The 16,147-nt window shown below is 59.8% G+C and overlaps 4 protein-coding genes across 4 annotated transcripts; 2 read left to right on the top strand and 2 right to left on the bottom strand.

The window, feature by feature from the left end:
• Nucleotides 1-306: 306 nt before the first annotated feature.
• Nucleotides 307-2,393, bottom strand: TMEM234 (transmembrane protein 234; the record flags this gene model as incomplete). The annotated part of the gene is made up of 5 exons (XM_079546161.1): nt 307-368; nt 928-1,020; nt 1,191-1,257; nt 1,647-1,809; nt 2,347-2,393. 5 exons carry the CDS (start codon nt 2,391-2,393, stop codon nt 307-309), a joined length of 432 nt encoding a protein of 143 aa, XP_079402287.1.
• Nucleotides 2,392-6,025, top strand: EIF3I (eukaryotic translation initiation factor 3 subunit I; the record flags this gene model as incomplete). Its single annotated transcript, XM_079546159.1, has 11 exons — nt 2,392-2,493; nt 2,557-2,649; nt 2,809-2,896; nt 3,461-3,526; nt 3,852-4,001; nt 4,106-4,233; nt 4,498-4,608; nt 4,995-5,084; nt 5,334-5,407; nt 5,566-5,658; nt 5,944-6,025. The coding sequence occupies 11 exons, from the start codon at nt 2,392-2,394 to the stop codon at nt 6,023-6,025; spliced, it is 1,077 nt and encodes a 358-aa protein (XP_079402285.1).
• Nucleotides 6,026-7,304: 1,279 nt separating this feature from the next.
• LOC306954865 (myotubularin-related protein 9-like) lies at nt 7,305-10,349 on the bottom strand (the record flags this gene model as incomplete). Its single annotated transcript, XM_079546062.1, is given in 12 exon segments — nt 7,305-7,468; nt 7,588-7,739; nt 7,878-8,098; nt 8,176-8,317; nt 8,401-8,562; nt 8,656-8,873; nt 8,965-9,138; nt 9,271-9,396; nt 9,610-9,718; nt 9,952-10,074; nt 10,076-10,121; nt 10,124-10,349. Coding segments are annotated over 12 exon segments (1,863 nt in total).
• A 1,236-nt stretch (nt 10,350-11,585) lies between these two features.
• Nucleotides 11,586-12,549, top strand: FAM167B (family with sequence similarity 167 member B; the record flags this gene model as incomplete). The annotated part of the gene is made up of 2 exons (XM_079546106.1): nt 11,586-11,867; nt 12,286-12,549. 2 exons carry the CDS (start codon nt 11,586-11,588, stop codon nt 12,547-12,549), a joined length of 546 nt encoding a protein of 181 aa, XP_079402232.1.
• Between the last annotated feature and the right edge of the window lie 3,598 nt (nt 12,550-16,147).

The following is a 16,147-nucleotide window of genomic DNA, read 5'->3' as shown; positions in this document are numbered from 1 at the left end:
GATCAGATGGTTCTAGAAGGTCTTTCAATGATTTATTAACCAATTATTACCCCTCCAGTGCTGAACAAGGCAATTCAATCATCCCTGCCTTGAACCACCCACAGAAAAAAATCATCCTTCACTGAAGACATTGAATAGGATGTCCTTGCAATATGCCTTGTTCCACTCTGGTACTCAGGGAATTCTGCAGACAGCCATGTGCCAGAACAGCTTTCCTGAGGCCAAACATGTTGCTGCTGAGCCAGAAGCTCCCCTCTTCAGCCACGGCTCACCTTCAAGCAGTTTCCTCTGCTCACTGTGCCTTGGTCACGAACCAGCTACGCAGAGGGTGATGCCCAGGAGGGTGAGCAGCATCCCTGCCACAGCCCCTGCAGAAATAAGCATTCTGTGTTGGGAACTCACACAGTTCAACTCCTGCAGTCAGCCCCTGTCACTGCTACATCTGTGATTCTCAGCTGCCAGTAAAGAAGACAGCCTAAATGGGTGCGAGCCAAACTGGTACTTACTGCCAATGCTCTATACCTGTGTCTTTCAGCTTTCAAGTTTCCTGTTATTTTTCCACTTTCTAGGCAGGATAATGTTAGTGTGTAGAGTAAGGGGCATAAAGAAGGATGGGTGGTGACATTTTGGGGCTTATGGGACATTTCTCTTATGGTTAAATGCATCGTTAAGTGAAGGCTCAGGCCTATGAGTTCTGCTAGTTTACAACAGCCAGTTCCAGCCAGTTTAAATTCACTAGCCCTACCCTCTTTCAATCAGTTTCACTTCCTTTTCAGCTTCCTTGCAAGAACTACTGCCTACAGGCAGTAGTTACAGGACTTGTATCAGTGTTCACTGTTTTTTAGGACACCAGAAGGGAGCACACAACACTAAGATAGCAAAAAGATGCAGAAGACAACGCGACAAAGGGTTTCAAGTGCAACTTACTTTTACCACCAATGTCCTCTCCCAGAATCCTTCCAGTCACCAGTGTGACTATCAGAGCCAGGGAGTTACAGAGTGGCACTGCCAGGGACAGCTCTGAAATTGAACAGTTGTCAAACAGTTTGAAATGGATAATCCTCTAAAAATGGTAAGATATGTCCTTCATTCTAAGACACCTACTTGATGTTTAGCCAGAAGACCAAACTAATCAGTAATTCAGCTCCTCCCAAAATCCTGATCCACTCAACACAGCAATGAAAGCTAACCTGCAGATGCCAGGGTGAGGTAGAAGAGCAGAGATCCACACTGGTTCAGCAGAAATGGTACCATGTACTGCAGAAAGAAGACAGGTCTGTTGGTTACTGCATGGAAAACCATTGCACTGCCTCCAGCAAGCAGGCAGCAAAGGAGCCCCGACCCACACTCAGTGCTGTGTTTGGCAGCAGAAATGCAGCCCACTGGTGATTCTCCTGCTAGTTGTAATCTTTTCACAGCCTTGCAGAAGGCAGACAAGTCTTCATGTAAAATAAGAGGGTTAATTACCTCCTGTCTTCAAAAGAATCTAAGCAAGTTCTCCATAAGAGCAGTGCTACAGGTGAGCAAATGAAACGTTACAGAGCATAAATAATTTTTCTGATAGATGGAAGGTATTGAGTGCAGAAGGAGGCAGAAAGGAGGTCCCGTGACACCTCCTTAGCCCAGAAGCCCAGCTGGGGTCGCACCTTGTAGTTGAGGCCCAGGAAGCTGATCTCGGCCAGCAGCTGCTGTAGGCGGCCCTGGCGCCGCACGTCCTCCAGCCCCGCCGCTCCCGTCCGTAGGAACGGCCCCGTGCTGCCCCACAGCACGGCCACCAGCACCAGCACCGCTGCCTCTCCTGCGGCACAGCTTCAGCTCAGCTCAGCCCTGGGCCCAGCCCGCCATCAGCCTGCAGCAGGCGTCCCACCCCGAAAGGCCCCACGCCAGGCACGCTGCCGCGGGGCCCTCAGGACGTGGCCAAGTTTTCCCTTCGGGGAATGTCCCGCAGCAGCCCAAATCCACGGCCGCGTCCCCTTAAAGCAGCCCCTGCTGCTGCTGCGTCCCCCCTCATGGAAGGGCTCTGCCCGCGGCCACCGCCCTTCTCAGGAAAAGCCCTTCCCGGGATCGCCGCGCCCCGGCCCTCAGGAAAGCCCCTCCCGGGGTCTGCGTGGCCGCAAGGCTCAGGAAGGAGCGCCGGGGCTCCAATCCGCGGCCATTCCCCTCCTCAGGGAAGGCCCCCGGACAGCCCAACCCGCGTCCCCCCCGAGCCCTTCCTGCAACCGCAGCGAGGACCAAAGGCCCCTGGCCTCCCCCGCTCAGCCCGTCTCCCCTTTCCCCAAACCCGGAAGCTCACCCGCGGTGGCCATAGCGACAGCGACGGACTTCCGCCTTCCCGCGCCCTCTGACCCGGAAGTGGTGCCGCGCGCCTCTCTCTCCTCTCGCACCGCCGCCATGGTGAGACGGGGAGCGGCGCGGGCCGGGCGTCGTGCGGGCGGTGGGGCGATGCGGGGCCGCGACCGGGGCTCCTGGGCTGACGGCGGCTGGCAGCCAGCGGCCCAGGAGCTCCTGCTGGGGACGTGAGCTTTAAATGGCGTCTTTCCTCACCCCCACGCGCAGAAGCCGATCCTGCTGCAGGGCCACGAGCGTTCCATCACGCAGATCAAATACAACCGCGAGGGAGACCTGCTGTTCACTGTGGCCAAGGATCCCGTGAGTATGGCTGAGCCTGCGGGGGAAACCGGGAAACCGACCCTCCCGTGCGTGATGGGGGGGAAGAGTGGTGAGAGAAAGGAGCGGTGGCTAATTAACGAGCCTAATTAATTGGTCGGCGCGGCGAGGGGGTGCTTGAGCGCTTGTATCTTCTCTTAGATCGTCAACGTTTGGTATTCAGTAAACGGAGAAAGGCTGGGCACCTACAATGGCCACACAGGAGCCGTGTGGTGCGTGGATGCAGACTGTATCCTTTGAACGGTGAAACCAGTTTGTCCTCCTTGTTCCTTAGGGTGATTCAGCACCGATGGTTTCTTTCAACTGCTGTGGTGTGTTGAGCGCAGCAGCACACAGCACATTTAATTTCCCCTTATGCCATCTCTTGGTGTGTGTGCTCCTTTTGCTTCCTGTTGTTTGGAACGACGTGTGCTGCACATCCCACCTGCTCCCGTTTGTGCTTCATTGCTTTTGTGAAGGTGGCCCTGGGAGCACAAAAAAGTGTCTGAGAGCAGAAGTTTTCCTTTTCTAAGGTGGACAGGAGGTGGCAGAGATGAAAACATGCAGAGGTTGTGCCAAGACAAGAGCAGTAGTCTTTTTTTTTGTCTTCCCGAAAAGAAAGTTGTGGGTTTTTGTTCAAGGAGCACTTGAACTTGCTGCCTGTATGGGAGTATAGCCACTCCTGTAATGGAAGTTACCCAAGCCCTATATTTGCTCAGTGTAACACAGCTTTTTAATCTTGTGTAAAACTACTGCCTGGGTACCCAGCTAACTGGGGCTCAAACATGCTGGTATTCCCTAACTGCTGACCAAGGGGACACACGACATGTGCTCACTGGCTCTGCAGATAACAGCTGTCGGCTCTGGGACTGTGAAACAGGTAAGGCTCTTCTCCACGTGGCTGTGTCTGACTCGCAGCTCTGCCCTGTTCTGGAATCTGTGTGCAGCGTGTGCCTGTTTGCCCCCTGAAAGAGCTCTGAGTCCTTTCTTGGCTGTTTGGGTATTTGCCTAATTTTCTGTGAACACTTGATCAGTTCACTCATCTTGCTGCCCAAGCACGTGTTCAGTGCCTTCCAGTCACCCAACCTGTTTGTCAGCTCTGTCTGATGCTGCTGTCCTTGCTGTGACTGGGCTTTTATTTGATCACTTTCATTAATTTTGCAATGCAAGGCCAAGTGAAGTGCTGGTTTCTGCTCTGTGCTCAGGAAAGCAGCTTGCCCTGGTGAAGACCAGCTCAGCAGTGAGGACGTGTGGCTTTGACTTTGGAGGAAACATCATCATGTTTTCAACGGACAAGCAGATGGGTTATCAGTGCTTTGTGAGCTTCTTTGACCTGCGTGACCCCAGCCAGATTGGTGAGGAATCTGGGCCCATGGCTGCAACTGGGAATCAGGGGAAGTGTTGGTTGCCAAGAGCTGGTGCCACTCAGTCTGTCTGTCTCCATCCTTCCTTCCTTCAGAGAACAACGAGCCTTACATGAAAATCCCCTGCAGTGACTCTAAAATCACCAGTGCTGTGTGGGGCCCTTTGGGAGAATTCATCATCGCAGGACATGAGAGTGGGGAGCTAAACCAGTTCAGTGCCAAGGTCAGTGTGACAAGGAGGAGCCTCAGGCAGCATCGCTTGGGAGAGGATATTACAGCCTTCCTGTTGTGATCACGGGGCAGAACGTGGGCTTTTTGGCTCAAACCAGTGGCCTCGTGGAAGGATAGTTAAAATATGTGGCTCTCTTCAGCAAAGCTAAACATGCACATGCCTCCCTTTCTGCTGACAGCAACACCTAAAATCGTTTTTAGCAGAGAAGCTCACTTTGCTTGCCAGCTCACTGAAACTGCCTTGTTTACCCTTCAGTCGGGGGAGCAGCTTTCAAACATCAAGGAGCACACCAAGCAAATCAATGACATTCAGACCTCCAGGGACATGACCATGTTCATCACCGCCTCCAAGGATAACACTGCCAAGGTGAGGCCTCCTGTGAGGCTGCGGTGCATTGCTGACATCTGCTTGCAGGAGCCCTGCTCAAAGTCGTGGCTGCCCCAGTGGTTTCTCTTTGGGAATTTGAGCACTAAAGCCAAAGCTTAGTGGCAGGGTTATTGGGAATGGGGAGGCATCAGCTGTTCCGTTAGCAGCCGGGCATTGGAAACAAAGTTGTACAAACAAAGGCTGCTTATTAGCGCTTCCAGAAGGTGATAGAGGTGAGAATTACCTTGGGGGTACATTTTGGGATCCTGGAGAAATGTCTTTGGAATTTGGATGCCCAGGAGTGACTGTCATGTGAGGACTGGCGGCCAGGGGCTGGGATTTGCATGCGTTACTTGGACTGCTGTTCTCTGCCTTTTGCATTTTAGCTCTTTGACTGCACAACACTGGAACATCTGAAGACATTCCGGACAGAGCGGCCGGTGAACTCTGCTGCACTCTCCCCCATTTTTGATCACGTAAGAATGAGCCACTCATTCTAACAGCTTTGGTGCAGCTCCTGCGTTGCCTTAGGCAGCTGGAAGGCCTGGTGTCACCAGTTCAGCCTGAGCGAAACAATGACTGTGGGACTGGGCTGGGGGGCTTTACTGCTGCCGTGGGCTGTGCTGTGGTGGTGGGAGGCTGCCCCAAGTCTGGGCTCCCTCCTCCCCTGCCTGTTGTTTCGCATGCGCTGTAAGCAGCACTGCGGTGGCTTTTCTTCTTTGCAGGTCGTGCTTGGTGGGGGGCAGGAAGCCATGGATGTGACCACGACCTCCACCAGGATTGGCAAATTTGAGGCAAGGTTGGTGCTCTTCTCTGGCAGGGCTGAGTCCAAACTTGGAGTGCTCTGCTGTGCCCAGAGCATCTCGTTCTCAGCAGTGTTTGGAGAGTTATTAAATTGCAGAGCTTCTCTGGGGAAACTTTGATCCTGTCCCCAACCTGCCTCCCCATTTCTCCCAGGTTCTTCCACTTGGCTTTTGAAGAAGAGTTTGGCAGAGTGAAGGGTCATTTTGGTCCGATAAACAGTGTTGCTTTTCACCCTGATGGGAAGAGGTGAGGATCTCTGTGCGTCTTCCTTCACACTGAATGGTCTGTGTTTGGGGAGGATATGGCTGGATTCACTCAGAACTGCAGGGGGAATGGAGCCTGCACCTCCCTGAATTCTGCCATTCCGCCCCTTTTGCCCCCATCGCTCTGCCTGTGGGGGTCATTGATGCCTGGCTGTGCATCTTGGCTAATGTTCTTATTATCTTTTGGATTCCATCTCTTGCTGGTTTAAATCTGCACACGGTGAGTTCCTGACAAGATCACTGACTTTCCTGCCTTTTCTCCCCTCAGTTACAGCAGTGGTGGTGAAGATGGCTACGTCCGCATCCATTATTTTGATCCCCAGTACTTCGAGTTTGAGTTTGAAGCTTAAAGGAGGATGAATTCTCTTCTTTCCTCTTCCAACCCATTACAGTCCATTGGCTCCAGTGCAGAACTGTTTAAGACCTGCAGTTAATCTGCTCCACAGGAGGCAGCAGGAAGCAGCACCAAACTCAGGGGTCGTGTGAAGGTGGGAATCTGGAAACCCAACCAGCTCAAAACGGCACAAGTGGCCTAAAAGGAGTTGAGTTGGCTGCCTGCCTGCCCCTGGGGATGCTAACTTCCTGACCTGCTGGGTTTATTTATATATTAGTGGAGGAAAAAAAAAAAGAAAAAAACAAGAAATAAATTTTTTCTGAACACAAGGAAAAGTGCCTCTCTTCTTCTGGTCTGGGACAAAATTAACACGACTGTTTTGCTTTGCCTGCTCTGGTGTCAGTGTCTTGCTCTCTAGCAGCAGACAGCAGTGCTGGTGCTCCCTGTGCCTCTGTCCTCACCCAGGCACACGTTAACTCTTCCCAGGGTTGAGGTGCAGCTATTGTTGAAGTCCAGGCCCAGCAGTGCTGGATCTGCAAACAGCCTGCAAAGAGTTGCCAGTCATTGTTTCCCGGACGACGTGCGCTCAGTTCAAGTGCTTTGTTTATTTGCTGGACTGACCCTCAGCCAACTTTCCTCATGGAACAGTTATTTCCTGCACTAGGAGGGTTGTGTTGCAAATCCTCATCCTTCCAGACCCTGTTCCTCTGTCTTGCTGGCTGGAGGGGTGGTTTCTGTCCTTCCTTCCTTAAACTGGGTTCAAGGGCAGATCTCCCAGGCTGGCTTCCAGCTCAGAGCGACTGATGTAACACAACCTGCAGCCAGCACACCCTTGGTGGAGAGGCTGGTGTGAGCTCAGCGTGTTCTGCTGCTTAGATTTTGCTGTGCCAACCACAGCTTGGGCACGGGGCAGGGCCTGCGGGCCAGATACATGGCAGCAAGAGCTGCTGGGCACATGGGCGTCCTGCTACCAGGTCCAGGTACGAGAGCTGCTGAAATCCCACTGGGCAACAGAGCAGAAACAGCCCAGCTCTGGCCACAGAACACACATGGAAAGCAGGAACAAACTGAGAGACCACTTTACTGTGATGTGCTCGGGCTGCGTGGCTGACAGGAAGCTGCAGTCCGTCCCCCTCTCCCAGCGACGTCCCCACAGCTCTGCTATGCGCAGGCTCCTCTGGGCTCTGCAGGGCGTGCGTCCCGCACAGCGCTTCCTGCAGAGCTGCAGCATGGCCTTGGTGCCTCAGCCCTGGTGATGGGGGATGATCTCCAGGACGCGCTGCTCGCGCTGCCGCTCATCTTTCATTCTCCAGCCGGGCAGCCGGGTCGGACAGCGAGCGGCTCAGTCTGTTCTCTGCGCTCTCCTTGACAGCCGTGTCGCTGCCCTCTACCAACCGCCATATTTCTGCCCACGCCTCATCCAGGTACTGGGACGAGCGGATCCAGCGAAAGAACAAGCCTAGGGGACAAGGGGCTGCGTCAGCTCGGCCGTGTCCTGCTGCAGGAGGGACAAGCATGCAGAGCTACTGCATGCGACCCAGATGGGTTCCGAAAGCCCAAGGGCTGCACCCGCCATACCCTGCCACAGCTGGATGCTCTGGGGCTCCACTGAGGGCCAGATGACCAGCGGGTTGGGCGAGTAGAGGGGGTTCAGGCACTTCTTCCTCTCCTCAGGCTGGTCCAGCCAGGCCCAGAGGGAGTGCGTGCTCTCCTTCACTTTGCACAGACACCTGCAGGAGCACAGAGATGCGCTTCAGTCCCTGGGACTGACCTGGGATGGTGACCCAGGGGTCTGCGCCTGCAGGCCAGGGTCTGCTCTGGGGCACAGTGCTCACGGGGCACTGCCGTCCCCACTCCCTGCCACTTGCCTCTCCTTCTCATTGTTGCAGAGGAAAGTGCCGTAGTCGGAGGCGTAGGCGTTGTCAAAGAGGGTGAGGAGCAGCCCCTCGCTGAACTCCAGCGAGAAGGGGAACTGCCGGCTCAGCTGCCACACGCAGTCGAGGAAGAGGAGGAAGAGTGGTGCCTCCTGCTTCAGCCGTGCGTGTGAGTAGGCAGAGCGGGCGCAGCGCAGGTGGAAGGGATGGCCAGCCTGCAGGACCCCATGGCAGTGGTAACAGGGCTGCAGGGGACCACGGCACCCCCGCCTCAGTTCCTTCTGCCCCTCACCTGGATCCACTCCCTTTCCAGCAGGTCCTGGAAGCCCTTCAGTGTGCGGCAGCCTGGATCCAGGATCACCTGTGCCAGCGCTGTCACCAGCAGCGTGGTGTCTGTGCCCTCTGCTCCGTGCACCAGCACGCAGCTCTCCTCCCTGGGGGGCACAGTCAGGGCACTGCCAGCTGCACTCTGCATTGGTCTCAGGGGGAGGGGAGGGATGTGGGGGCAGCCCCCTACCTGTCCAGGCACTGCGCAGCCAAACAGGCCGTGCTGAGGGCCGCCTTAACGTGGCTCAGCCAGCGGCAGCTCTCCAGCCGGCCCAGCCAGCGGTCCATGCCCAGTGAAGCGTCGTTGCAGGCCTCCACCAGCTTGATGAAGCTCTCCTGCAGCGGGCGGCCACTGGGGAGGGAGGAGGAGAAGGGAAGGACGGCCTGGTGAGGGCTGCAAGTCTGCTTTTGGGGCTGGAGCGGAGAACTTCAGCACAGCCCTCACCGCTCCAGCGGCCGATGCAGCCTCTTCCACTGCGGGTACGAGGATTTGGGCTCCGTGCCACCTCCCGTCATCCGCGCCTGTTTGGCCGTCTGGGCTGAGCGCGTGTCGATGATGAAGCCCCGCTCGCCCTCGTCCAGCACCGACCCCAGCAGCATCTCATCCTCGGGGCAGCGCTTGCGGTTGGGGCCGGTCAGCGGCTGCCCGCTGCGGAGCATCACCTGCGGGGAGGGGGCTGCGGGCATCGCCTGCGGGGCATCGGGGTGGGAGGTGCGGGGACGGGGCGGGGATGGGGCGGGGATGCGGACTCACGGTGCCGTTCCTGGTGTGATAGTAGCTGAGGATGGGGAAGCGCCCGCCCTGCCGGAACCGGGCTGCCCTCCGCAGGGTCTCCTCGCTCACGGCCGCCGGCACGATGACAGCCGGAGGGTACGTGGGGCAGACGGCGAAGTCCTGGTTGACGTCGCTCAGTCGCCACTGGGTGGTCTGGGGAAGATGCGAAGGTGGGAGGGGGGGCTGCCTCCCCCCGCCCCCCAGCCAGGTGTAAAGGACCAATCCGGTCACCCCCTCCCTCCCCGTACGGGGAGATGTGACACCACCCCCTGCCCCAAGGCCCACCTGCGTGGCGATTTGCTGGAAGTGCCGCTCCGTGGGGAGCCGCGGCCAGCCCTCCTCCAGCCGCAGGCTCTGAGGCCGGTGGAAGAAGGGATACATCATCATCACCGAGTCCACCGAGGAAAGGGCCTGCAGCAGAGCAGAGCAGAGCTGGGGGAAGGCAGGGAACGTCCTCTCTGCAAACGCCATCCTTGCTCCCTCCCACAGGGCTTGGCAGCTCGGGTGCCCCGTGCAAACACAGCCCAGCAGCTGAGTGTTTACTCACGTTAATGACAGACCCAGAGCAAACACCGTGGGCAGCCACCTGCTCCTGCCAACCCTTTGCATCCCGGCACGGCTCACCTCGATGGAGCTGGCGATGTTCAGGCACTCCTCCATGCCCGGGATCTCCAGCTGCAGCACCTTCAGGTCCTTGCAGCGCAGTGTGATGGTGCCGGAGGAGCCGGCCAGCCTGGGGAGGGCAGCGGGGTCAGGGCAGGAGGGGCCGTGCACGCAGACAGCACAGAGCTGCCCTCTGTCCGGGGGGGAGCTGAGAAGGGCATAGAACTGCGCGGGGCTCCCGGTGTGCCTGAAGCTGTGACTCCCACCAGCTCCCCTCGGAGCAGCCATCCTTGCCCCACAGAGCTGCGTGAGGCCGGGCACTGCAGGGCAAGCCGGAGAAGCTGAGAGCACCTAAAGCCAAACCTGTTGTCCCGCGGGGAGCCGCCGCTGCGGGGTGGCTGATACCAGCCTACATTCTGCACTCTGGGGCACGGAGGAGAAGAGGAGGTCAATGCCCACTGCCACGAGCCACGGGGAAGAGGAGGGAGGAGGCTCTGCGGTGCCGGGAGGGCAGCGGGGGATCATCCCCACCGAGGGGGCACAGGGCGGTGGGAAAGGACCGACCTCTTCTCCACGGCGTCCACGTTGCGGATGAGCAGCCAGAGCTCCACGGCGCTGGGCTGCCCTTCGCCGCCGGGGCAGGAGGAGAGCAGCAGGTGGTGGCTGGTGATGCACAGAGTGCCCTTCACCGCCGGCTGCCCCGCGCACGACAGCAGCACGCTCTCCACCGTCGCCGTTTTGATCAGCTCGGAGAACTCCATGGCGGTGCTGGAGGGAGAAAGGGGAAATCCTGAGCGGCACAGTCCGGCTGGAACCCCCCTCCACCCCCCGTCCCTCCCCGCAGCGCAGCCTCCCCCGTCCCGTTCGCGTCGTCACCTAAAGCCTATGCCGCTTCCTCCCTGCAGAGCTGCGCTGGTTTCCTCCCCGGCACTGCTGTCACCGCAGTGGGGAAACTGAGGCAGAAACCCGCGGGGCTCGGGGGGCTGTGGGTGCCAGGACGCCGCGCCCGGTGCGGGCTGGGGGGGTCGGGGGACACTTTGGGGGGGCGTTTGGGGCGGCTGCCGCCTCACATCGGCTCTGTTCTGTGGGGCGGGAGGAGGAGGAGGAAGAGGGGAGAAAGAGGAGGAGGAAGAAGGGAGGGGGAGGAGGAGGAGGCGGAGGCGGTGAGCGGCTCGCACGGTGCCCCCCAGTCCCCCCACCCACCCCCGCCCGTGGATCCGCGGCTCCGGGGGGCGACGGGCAGGGGGCAAACGGGGGGCACGCGGGGTGCGGGGCCGCGCAGGAACGGAGCCGGGGGGGGGGGCGGATTAAGGTGGCAGGGGAGCGAATAAGGGGACACGGGGGGGGGGGGGGGGTCACAGCGGGGAGCACGCGGGTTTGCAGCCCCGCGCCGGGAGCAAGCGGGGCCGCGCGGGGTCACGGGACGGCAGCGGGGCTCGAGGGGCTCCTGGCCGCGCTCTGCCCGCCGGCCGCCGCACCCCCGGGTTCCACCTTAAGGCCCGCAGCGCACAGCCGTCCCGCAGCTGTCGGCGCCCACCGCCACCGCGCGGCCCCCGCTCTCCGCCCCGTCGGCACGCGGAGCTGCTCGCTTCCCTTCCTTCGCCCTTTTTTTAGCAGCCCGGGGCCCGGACGGGAAGTCGGTGTGTCACGCAGCGCCGATAGCGGGAGGGCACTGCGACACCGCGACACCGCGTCCTCGCCGCGCTTCCTCCGGGAGGACGCGGAGCCGCCTCCCAACCGGAGACAGCGGTGCTCAAAAAGGAAAGAAAAGGGGGGAAAAGAAGCAACAAAAAACAACTTCTTTGCACTCCTCTGGATAAGCCAAGTTCCTGCCCGTTATAATTATCCCCAACCTTTATTGTTCTGGGGGTAGATAAATAGGCGGCACTCGGCACAGCTGCGCTGGGTGTTCCTCGGCGTGCTGGGATTTGGGCTCCGAGGTCCGGGAGCTGGAATTGGAGATTTGGGATCTCGGGTTTGGGATCTGGGCTGCAGCCATGCCCCTGGGCCAGGTGAATTTCTCTGAGCTGGGTGCAGAGGAGCCAACTGCAGGCGAGGAGAGCCTGGCTGGGGTCAAGGCACTGACGGCCAAACTGAAGCTGCAGACCCGCCGCCCTTCCTACCTGGAGTGGGAGGCACGGGTGCGGGGGCAGCCCTGGGGCAGGCCAACCCCACGGGGGGCAAAGGGAACCTCGGGGCAGCCCAGGGCCGAGCAGGATGGCAGCGTCTGTGGGTTCCCTGCTATGGAGGAGGCTCTGGAGTGGCTCAGGACGGAGCTGGTGAGTAATGCTGAGGGGCACGGAGGGATGGTGCCTGACCCCACAAGGGAGCCGCTGGGGCTGCTCCCGCTGCAGCTCGGAGCTCTGCTCCTGTACCAGCACAGCCACTGGTTGTGGGGTTTTGCCCGGTGCTGCAGCTCTGACCTCCTGCCCTGCCCAGAGCTGTGGGTTGTGGCTCGTGGCTCTGTATTTGTCACCCCTTCCTGCTGCTCTGTGCAGGCAGCAACAGCTTCATGGGTGCAAACTTATGTGAGCAGGTCACAGTCCCCGTGTTGGCCTGTGCTGCACGTGGGCTCTGTGCCGATCCCAGCACCACGTATTCCTGATTCCCTGAGGGTCTGTCACCGAGCCCTGCTGCTCCAGCAGCCCTGCTGGCGCTGAGCCTCTGTCAGCTGCTGACAGCTCCATTCTCCCACAGCAGGAGCTGCAGGCTGCAGACCAACGCCTGGCACAGCAGCTGATGCGCCTGCGGGCACAGCTGAACCGGCTGAAGGTGGAGCAGGTCTGCCACCGGCACAAGGAGATGCTGGACGATGCCACCTTCGGCCTCGAGGGCTGCGAGGAGGACTCGGATCTGCTCTGCACCATCCCACCCAAGGCCGCCTTCCTGCTCTCCATGCCACTCAAGCACATCGGTGTCACCCGCATGAACATCAACTCCCGGCGCTTCTCCCTCTGCTGAAAGCAGCGGGGCCCTGCAGGCACCCATGGGTGCACCTGGGGGTTGAGAGGGGCTCATAGGTGCCCCAAAGTGCTGCAGGGACATCGGCTCAGGCCTGAGCTCCCTCGTGTTTGTGCCACGGGAAATGTGCCATCCCCATGGAGCAGCCGTGTGTGGTGGGGGTCAGACATGGGAGGATGAGGGGAGCAGCACTCGGAGGAGGAATAAAAGCAGGTGATGATGAGAAGGAGCACTTCCTGCTGTGCACAGCCCGGTGCCCGCCTGCGCCTCCAGCGGTGCTCCCAACCCCTTGGGGTGCCAGGAGGGCACCCGCTCCCAACTCTGCCCCTTGGGCTGGTTTTTTCAGTAGTTCCTGCTTTGGGACGGATCCGTACTGGGGTAAAAGGGTCTGTGCTGTGAGGAACCCACTGCCAGCCCCTCCCCACGCACCCGGCGACGGTGGGTGCTGGGGCTGCACTGCTGCAGGAAGTGCTCATCACCAACAGCTGCGTGGGTCGTGGGGCCTGGAGGTGCTGGGGGCTGTGCTCAGTGCTCAGCAGCCCCGCATTGCCCCATTCCCACCCCGGTGCAGGAGGGGTGGGGGCTCTACCTATGGCTGTCCTTGCTGCAGGGATTTGCTTTTCCATTTTTCCCCTTCCCCTGTTCACGCCAAACCCTTTGCCAAAGGAGCTGCCGCTCTCAGCGTGTGACAGAGCACGTTTTGCAAGTGCTGCCCAGGGGAGATACGGGGTGACCCAGGAAGCTGTGGGATCAAGGGACCGTTCTGGGTTCTGGGATACTAGGAGGGAGCAGGGAGAGCTGCACGAGCCCCCGAGCCTGCGGCACATGGCAAGGAATGGCAGTGAGCCCTTGCCCAGGGACACCCGTGGTGCTGGGGAACGCACTGGGCGTGGGGCTGAGGAACGTCCCCATAAGGGTGGGTGCAGCACTGGGTGCCCCCCCGGCACAGCTTGGCGTTCTGCCTGCGCCACTGCAGAGCAGCTGGTGGGAACCTGCGGCTTTGCCTTTGATCGTGAAAGCCGAGACAATAGCGCTGTGGTTGCGCTGCTCAGAGCTGAGTCTCCAAAAGAGTCTCCAAAAACCCAGGGCTGGTGGCGCAGCACGGCCTGGGCACGACGCGTCCCTCCAGTCTGTCCCCATGTCAGCTGTCACTGCGGCTCTTGGGGACTGAGGCTTGGGGGTGTGGTGGTGATGGCCAAAGCGGGGCTGTGGGTGCAGGAGGTGTCACACAGCCCAACAGGGTCTGGTGGGGTACGGCACAACCGGAGCTGCCACTGCGATCCCACAGCACTGAGCTTTGGAAAGGGGGCTGTGAAGGGCCTAGGGGGATTTGCAGCCCTTTGGGTGACAGCGTCGCACCCATCACTGCCCCCACACAGCATGTGGCCCGTTGTGTGTCCCCACTCCACCACAGCCAAGGGGCTCGGTGCCCCCAACCCACCCAATCCCAGGGCTGAGGGCACCTGGAGCAGGACCTCGATGCGCAGCCCAGCTGGGGATGGCAGGAAGCCTCAGGGTTTGTCACCAGTGCTTGCGGTCGTGCGCGAGCTGTGAACCAGCTCCTCTAGAGTTTGCTCAGGAGGCAGGAAACCGGGGCAGGCAGCGAGCAAGAGCGAACAGCGGTGGGGAGTGCGCCCGTGTGCGGGGGGCTCAGCTGCGCTGCTGTGGGTCAGCGTGAGCCCACGGCCATGGGGAGGACGTGAGAGGGGACCATCGCTGCTGCACAGCCATGGGAGTCTGAGAGAGCCGGTCCTCATTGTGCTACAGGTAACGGGGTCGGGATGGAGCTCTGCAGCCAGTGCTGCTGGGCAGGTGCACGCTGTGCTCACTGATGGTGCTCTGGGGGTGGGTGGGAGCAGGGGCTCACCGCAGCAGGGCTGGGAGTGATGGTGCTTCGGCAGCTGGGAGGCACAGGTGGGAGCTCCCCGTGCTGGGGGATAGCAGCCACTCTGATGCCAGGGCAGCCGGTCCCTGTTTGTGCGGCAAAGGGGGAGATTTGTGCCAGGCCCTCACCCATCTGTGGATGAGAGCAGCAGTTCAGTGCTGGTCCATCAGCATCCCATCGCAGATGGTTTCAAGCACTGAGATGTGTCTGGCTTCGGTGCTGTTTTGGTGCAAACATCTCCGTGCTGCGATGGCGGCGTGGGGCGGCCCTGCCCTGCTGGCTCTGCACGGCGTCCAGCTGGATCACATGGGGCCAGGAATGGGGTCAGCCCAACCTCAGCCCCGCTCACACACTGACCAAGCGCCATCGGCCGGAGGTGCTCATGTGAAGGGCCTGCAGGAGCGGCAGGAGCAAGGCAGGAGTGACAGCTGTGCCATGCAGCCCCGTGCGGGAGACACCGAGGTGTGTGCGCAGTGCTTGCATGCAGCCTTCGTGCAGAAATTCGTTTGCACAGATGCAGTCACAAAACCTGACTTCAAACACCCCGACGCAGCGCGGCCCTCGCACTGAGCAGGTGGAACGGTTGCTTGGTGGAAATTATGCTGTGGCTTGAGTACATCAGAGAAAAAGACACAATAGCAGCACCTCCCTCCGCACCCCGGCTTCTTGCAGAGAGGAAAAAACACCTCCCAGGTCCCTCTGCTGCGGTGGATGTGCATTTGAAGTGCCACGCGCACGCTGGGAGCATGGAGGCTCTGTGTCTGTGGGGTTGGGTTTTGCTCAGCTCTGAGCTTTGTCCCCACGGTGCCATTGCTGTCCCCGCTCCCTGGGGCCGTGGCCGAGCTGCTCCAGGGGCGTTTTCAAAGCAGAGCAGGCAGAAGCGCGGCACCAGGGCCCAAATCATGGCACAGGGGGGCTCAGTGCCCTTCCCTCCCCACAGCCTCTGCTCGCATCGGCCATGGTGCTGGTGGGCACTCTGAGGTGGCACCCTGGGGACAGCAGGAGGGCGGCACTGCCATTGCGGTGCTGTCCCCACTGTGGGGTGATGAGCGTGGGGTCCTCCCAGTTCCTGTGCACGGGTTTGGGGTGTGCTCGGTGGCTGAAGGATCTGGTGGCACCCAGGGGACGCCACATCCCCCCGAGATGAAGATGACAGAGGAGAAAAGAGTGACATGATATAAGATAATCACTGCCAGCAAGGCAGAAATGCGCAGGGCACTTGAGCACAGGCTGGGGACGCGGGCTGGGGCCATGCCTGCGTGGGGACGGATCCTGATGGTGTGGGCGTGGGGATTCTGCAGAAAAGCATTTTCCAGGGCTGTGGGCCACTGCTTGCGTGTCTCAGCACCGGGGCTCCATCAGCTTTTGTGGGAAGGTTAGAGCCACGCAATGGGAAGAAGGCTCCTTCCACCCACTTGTGGCACCAGGGCCGGTGCTTGAGGTGGGTGTCCTGGCACTCATCACCTTCTGTGCTCTTAATTAACGCAGCCAGGACAAAGGCAGGAGGAAATATGGCTGGTGATGGAGGCAGGGGACGCCCTTCAGAGTGTGCAGGAAGGGCTGTGTGACGGCATGAGTAAGAGAGACGGATGCAGGGATGGGATGGAGGGATGGATGAATGTGCTAAATGGGATGAATGAATGGCTGCAGAGATGAGGTGGATAAATGTGGGGATGGGGACGATGGGGCCGGGGAAGGGATGAAGGCTTCTCT

The sequence above is a fragment of the Tetrao urogallus genome (assembly GCF_951394365.1).
Source record: "Tetrao urogallus genome assembly, chromosome: 23".
Taxonomy (NCBI): domain Eukaryota; kingdom Metazoa; phylum Chordata; class Aves; order Galliformes; family Phasianidae; genus Tetrao; species Tetrao urogallus.
The sequence above is the reverse complement of the archived record's forward strand: the minus strand, read 5'-3'. Positions and strand labels throughout refer to the sequence as shown.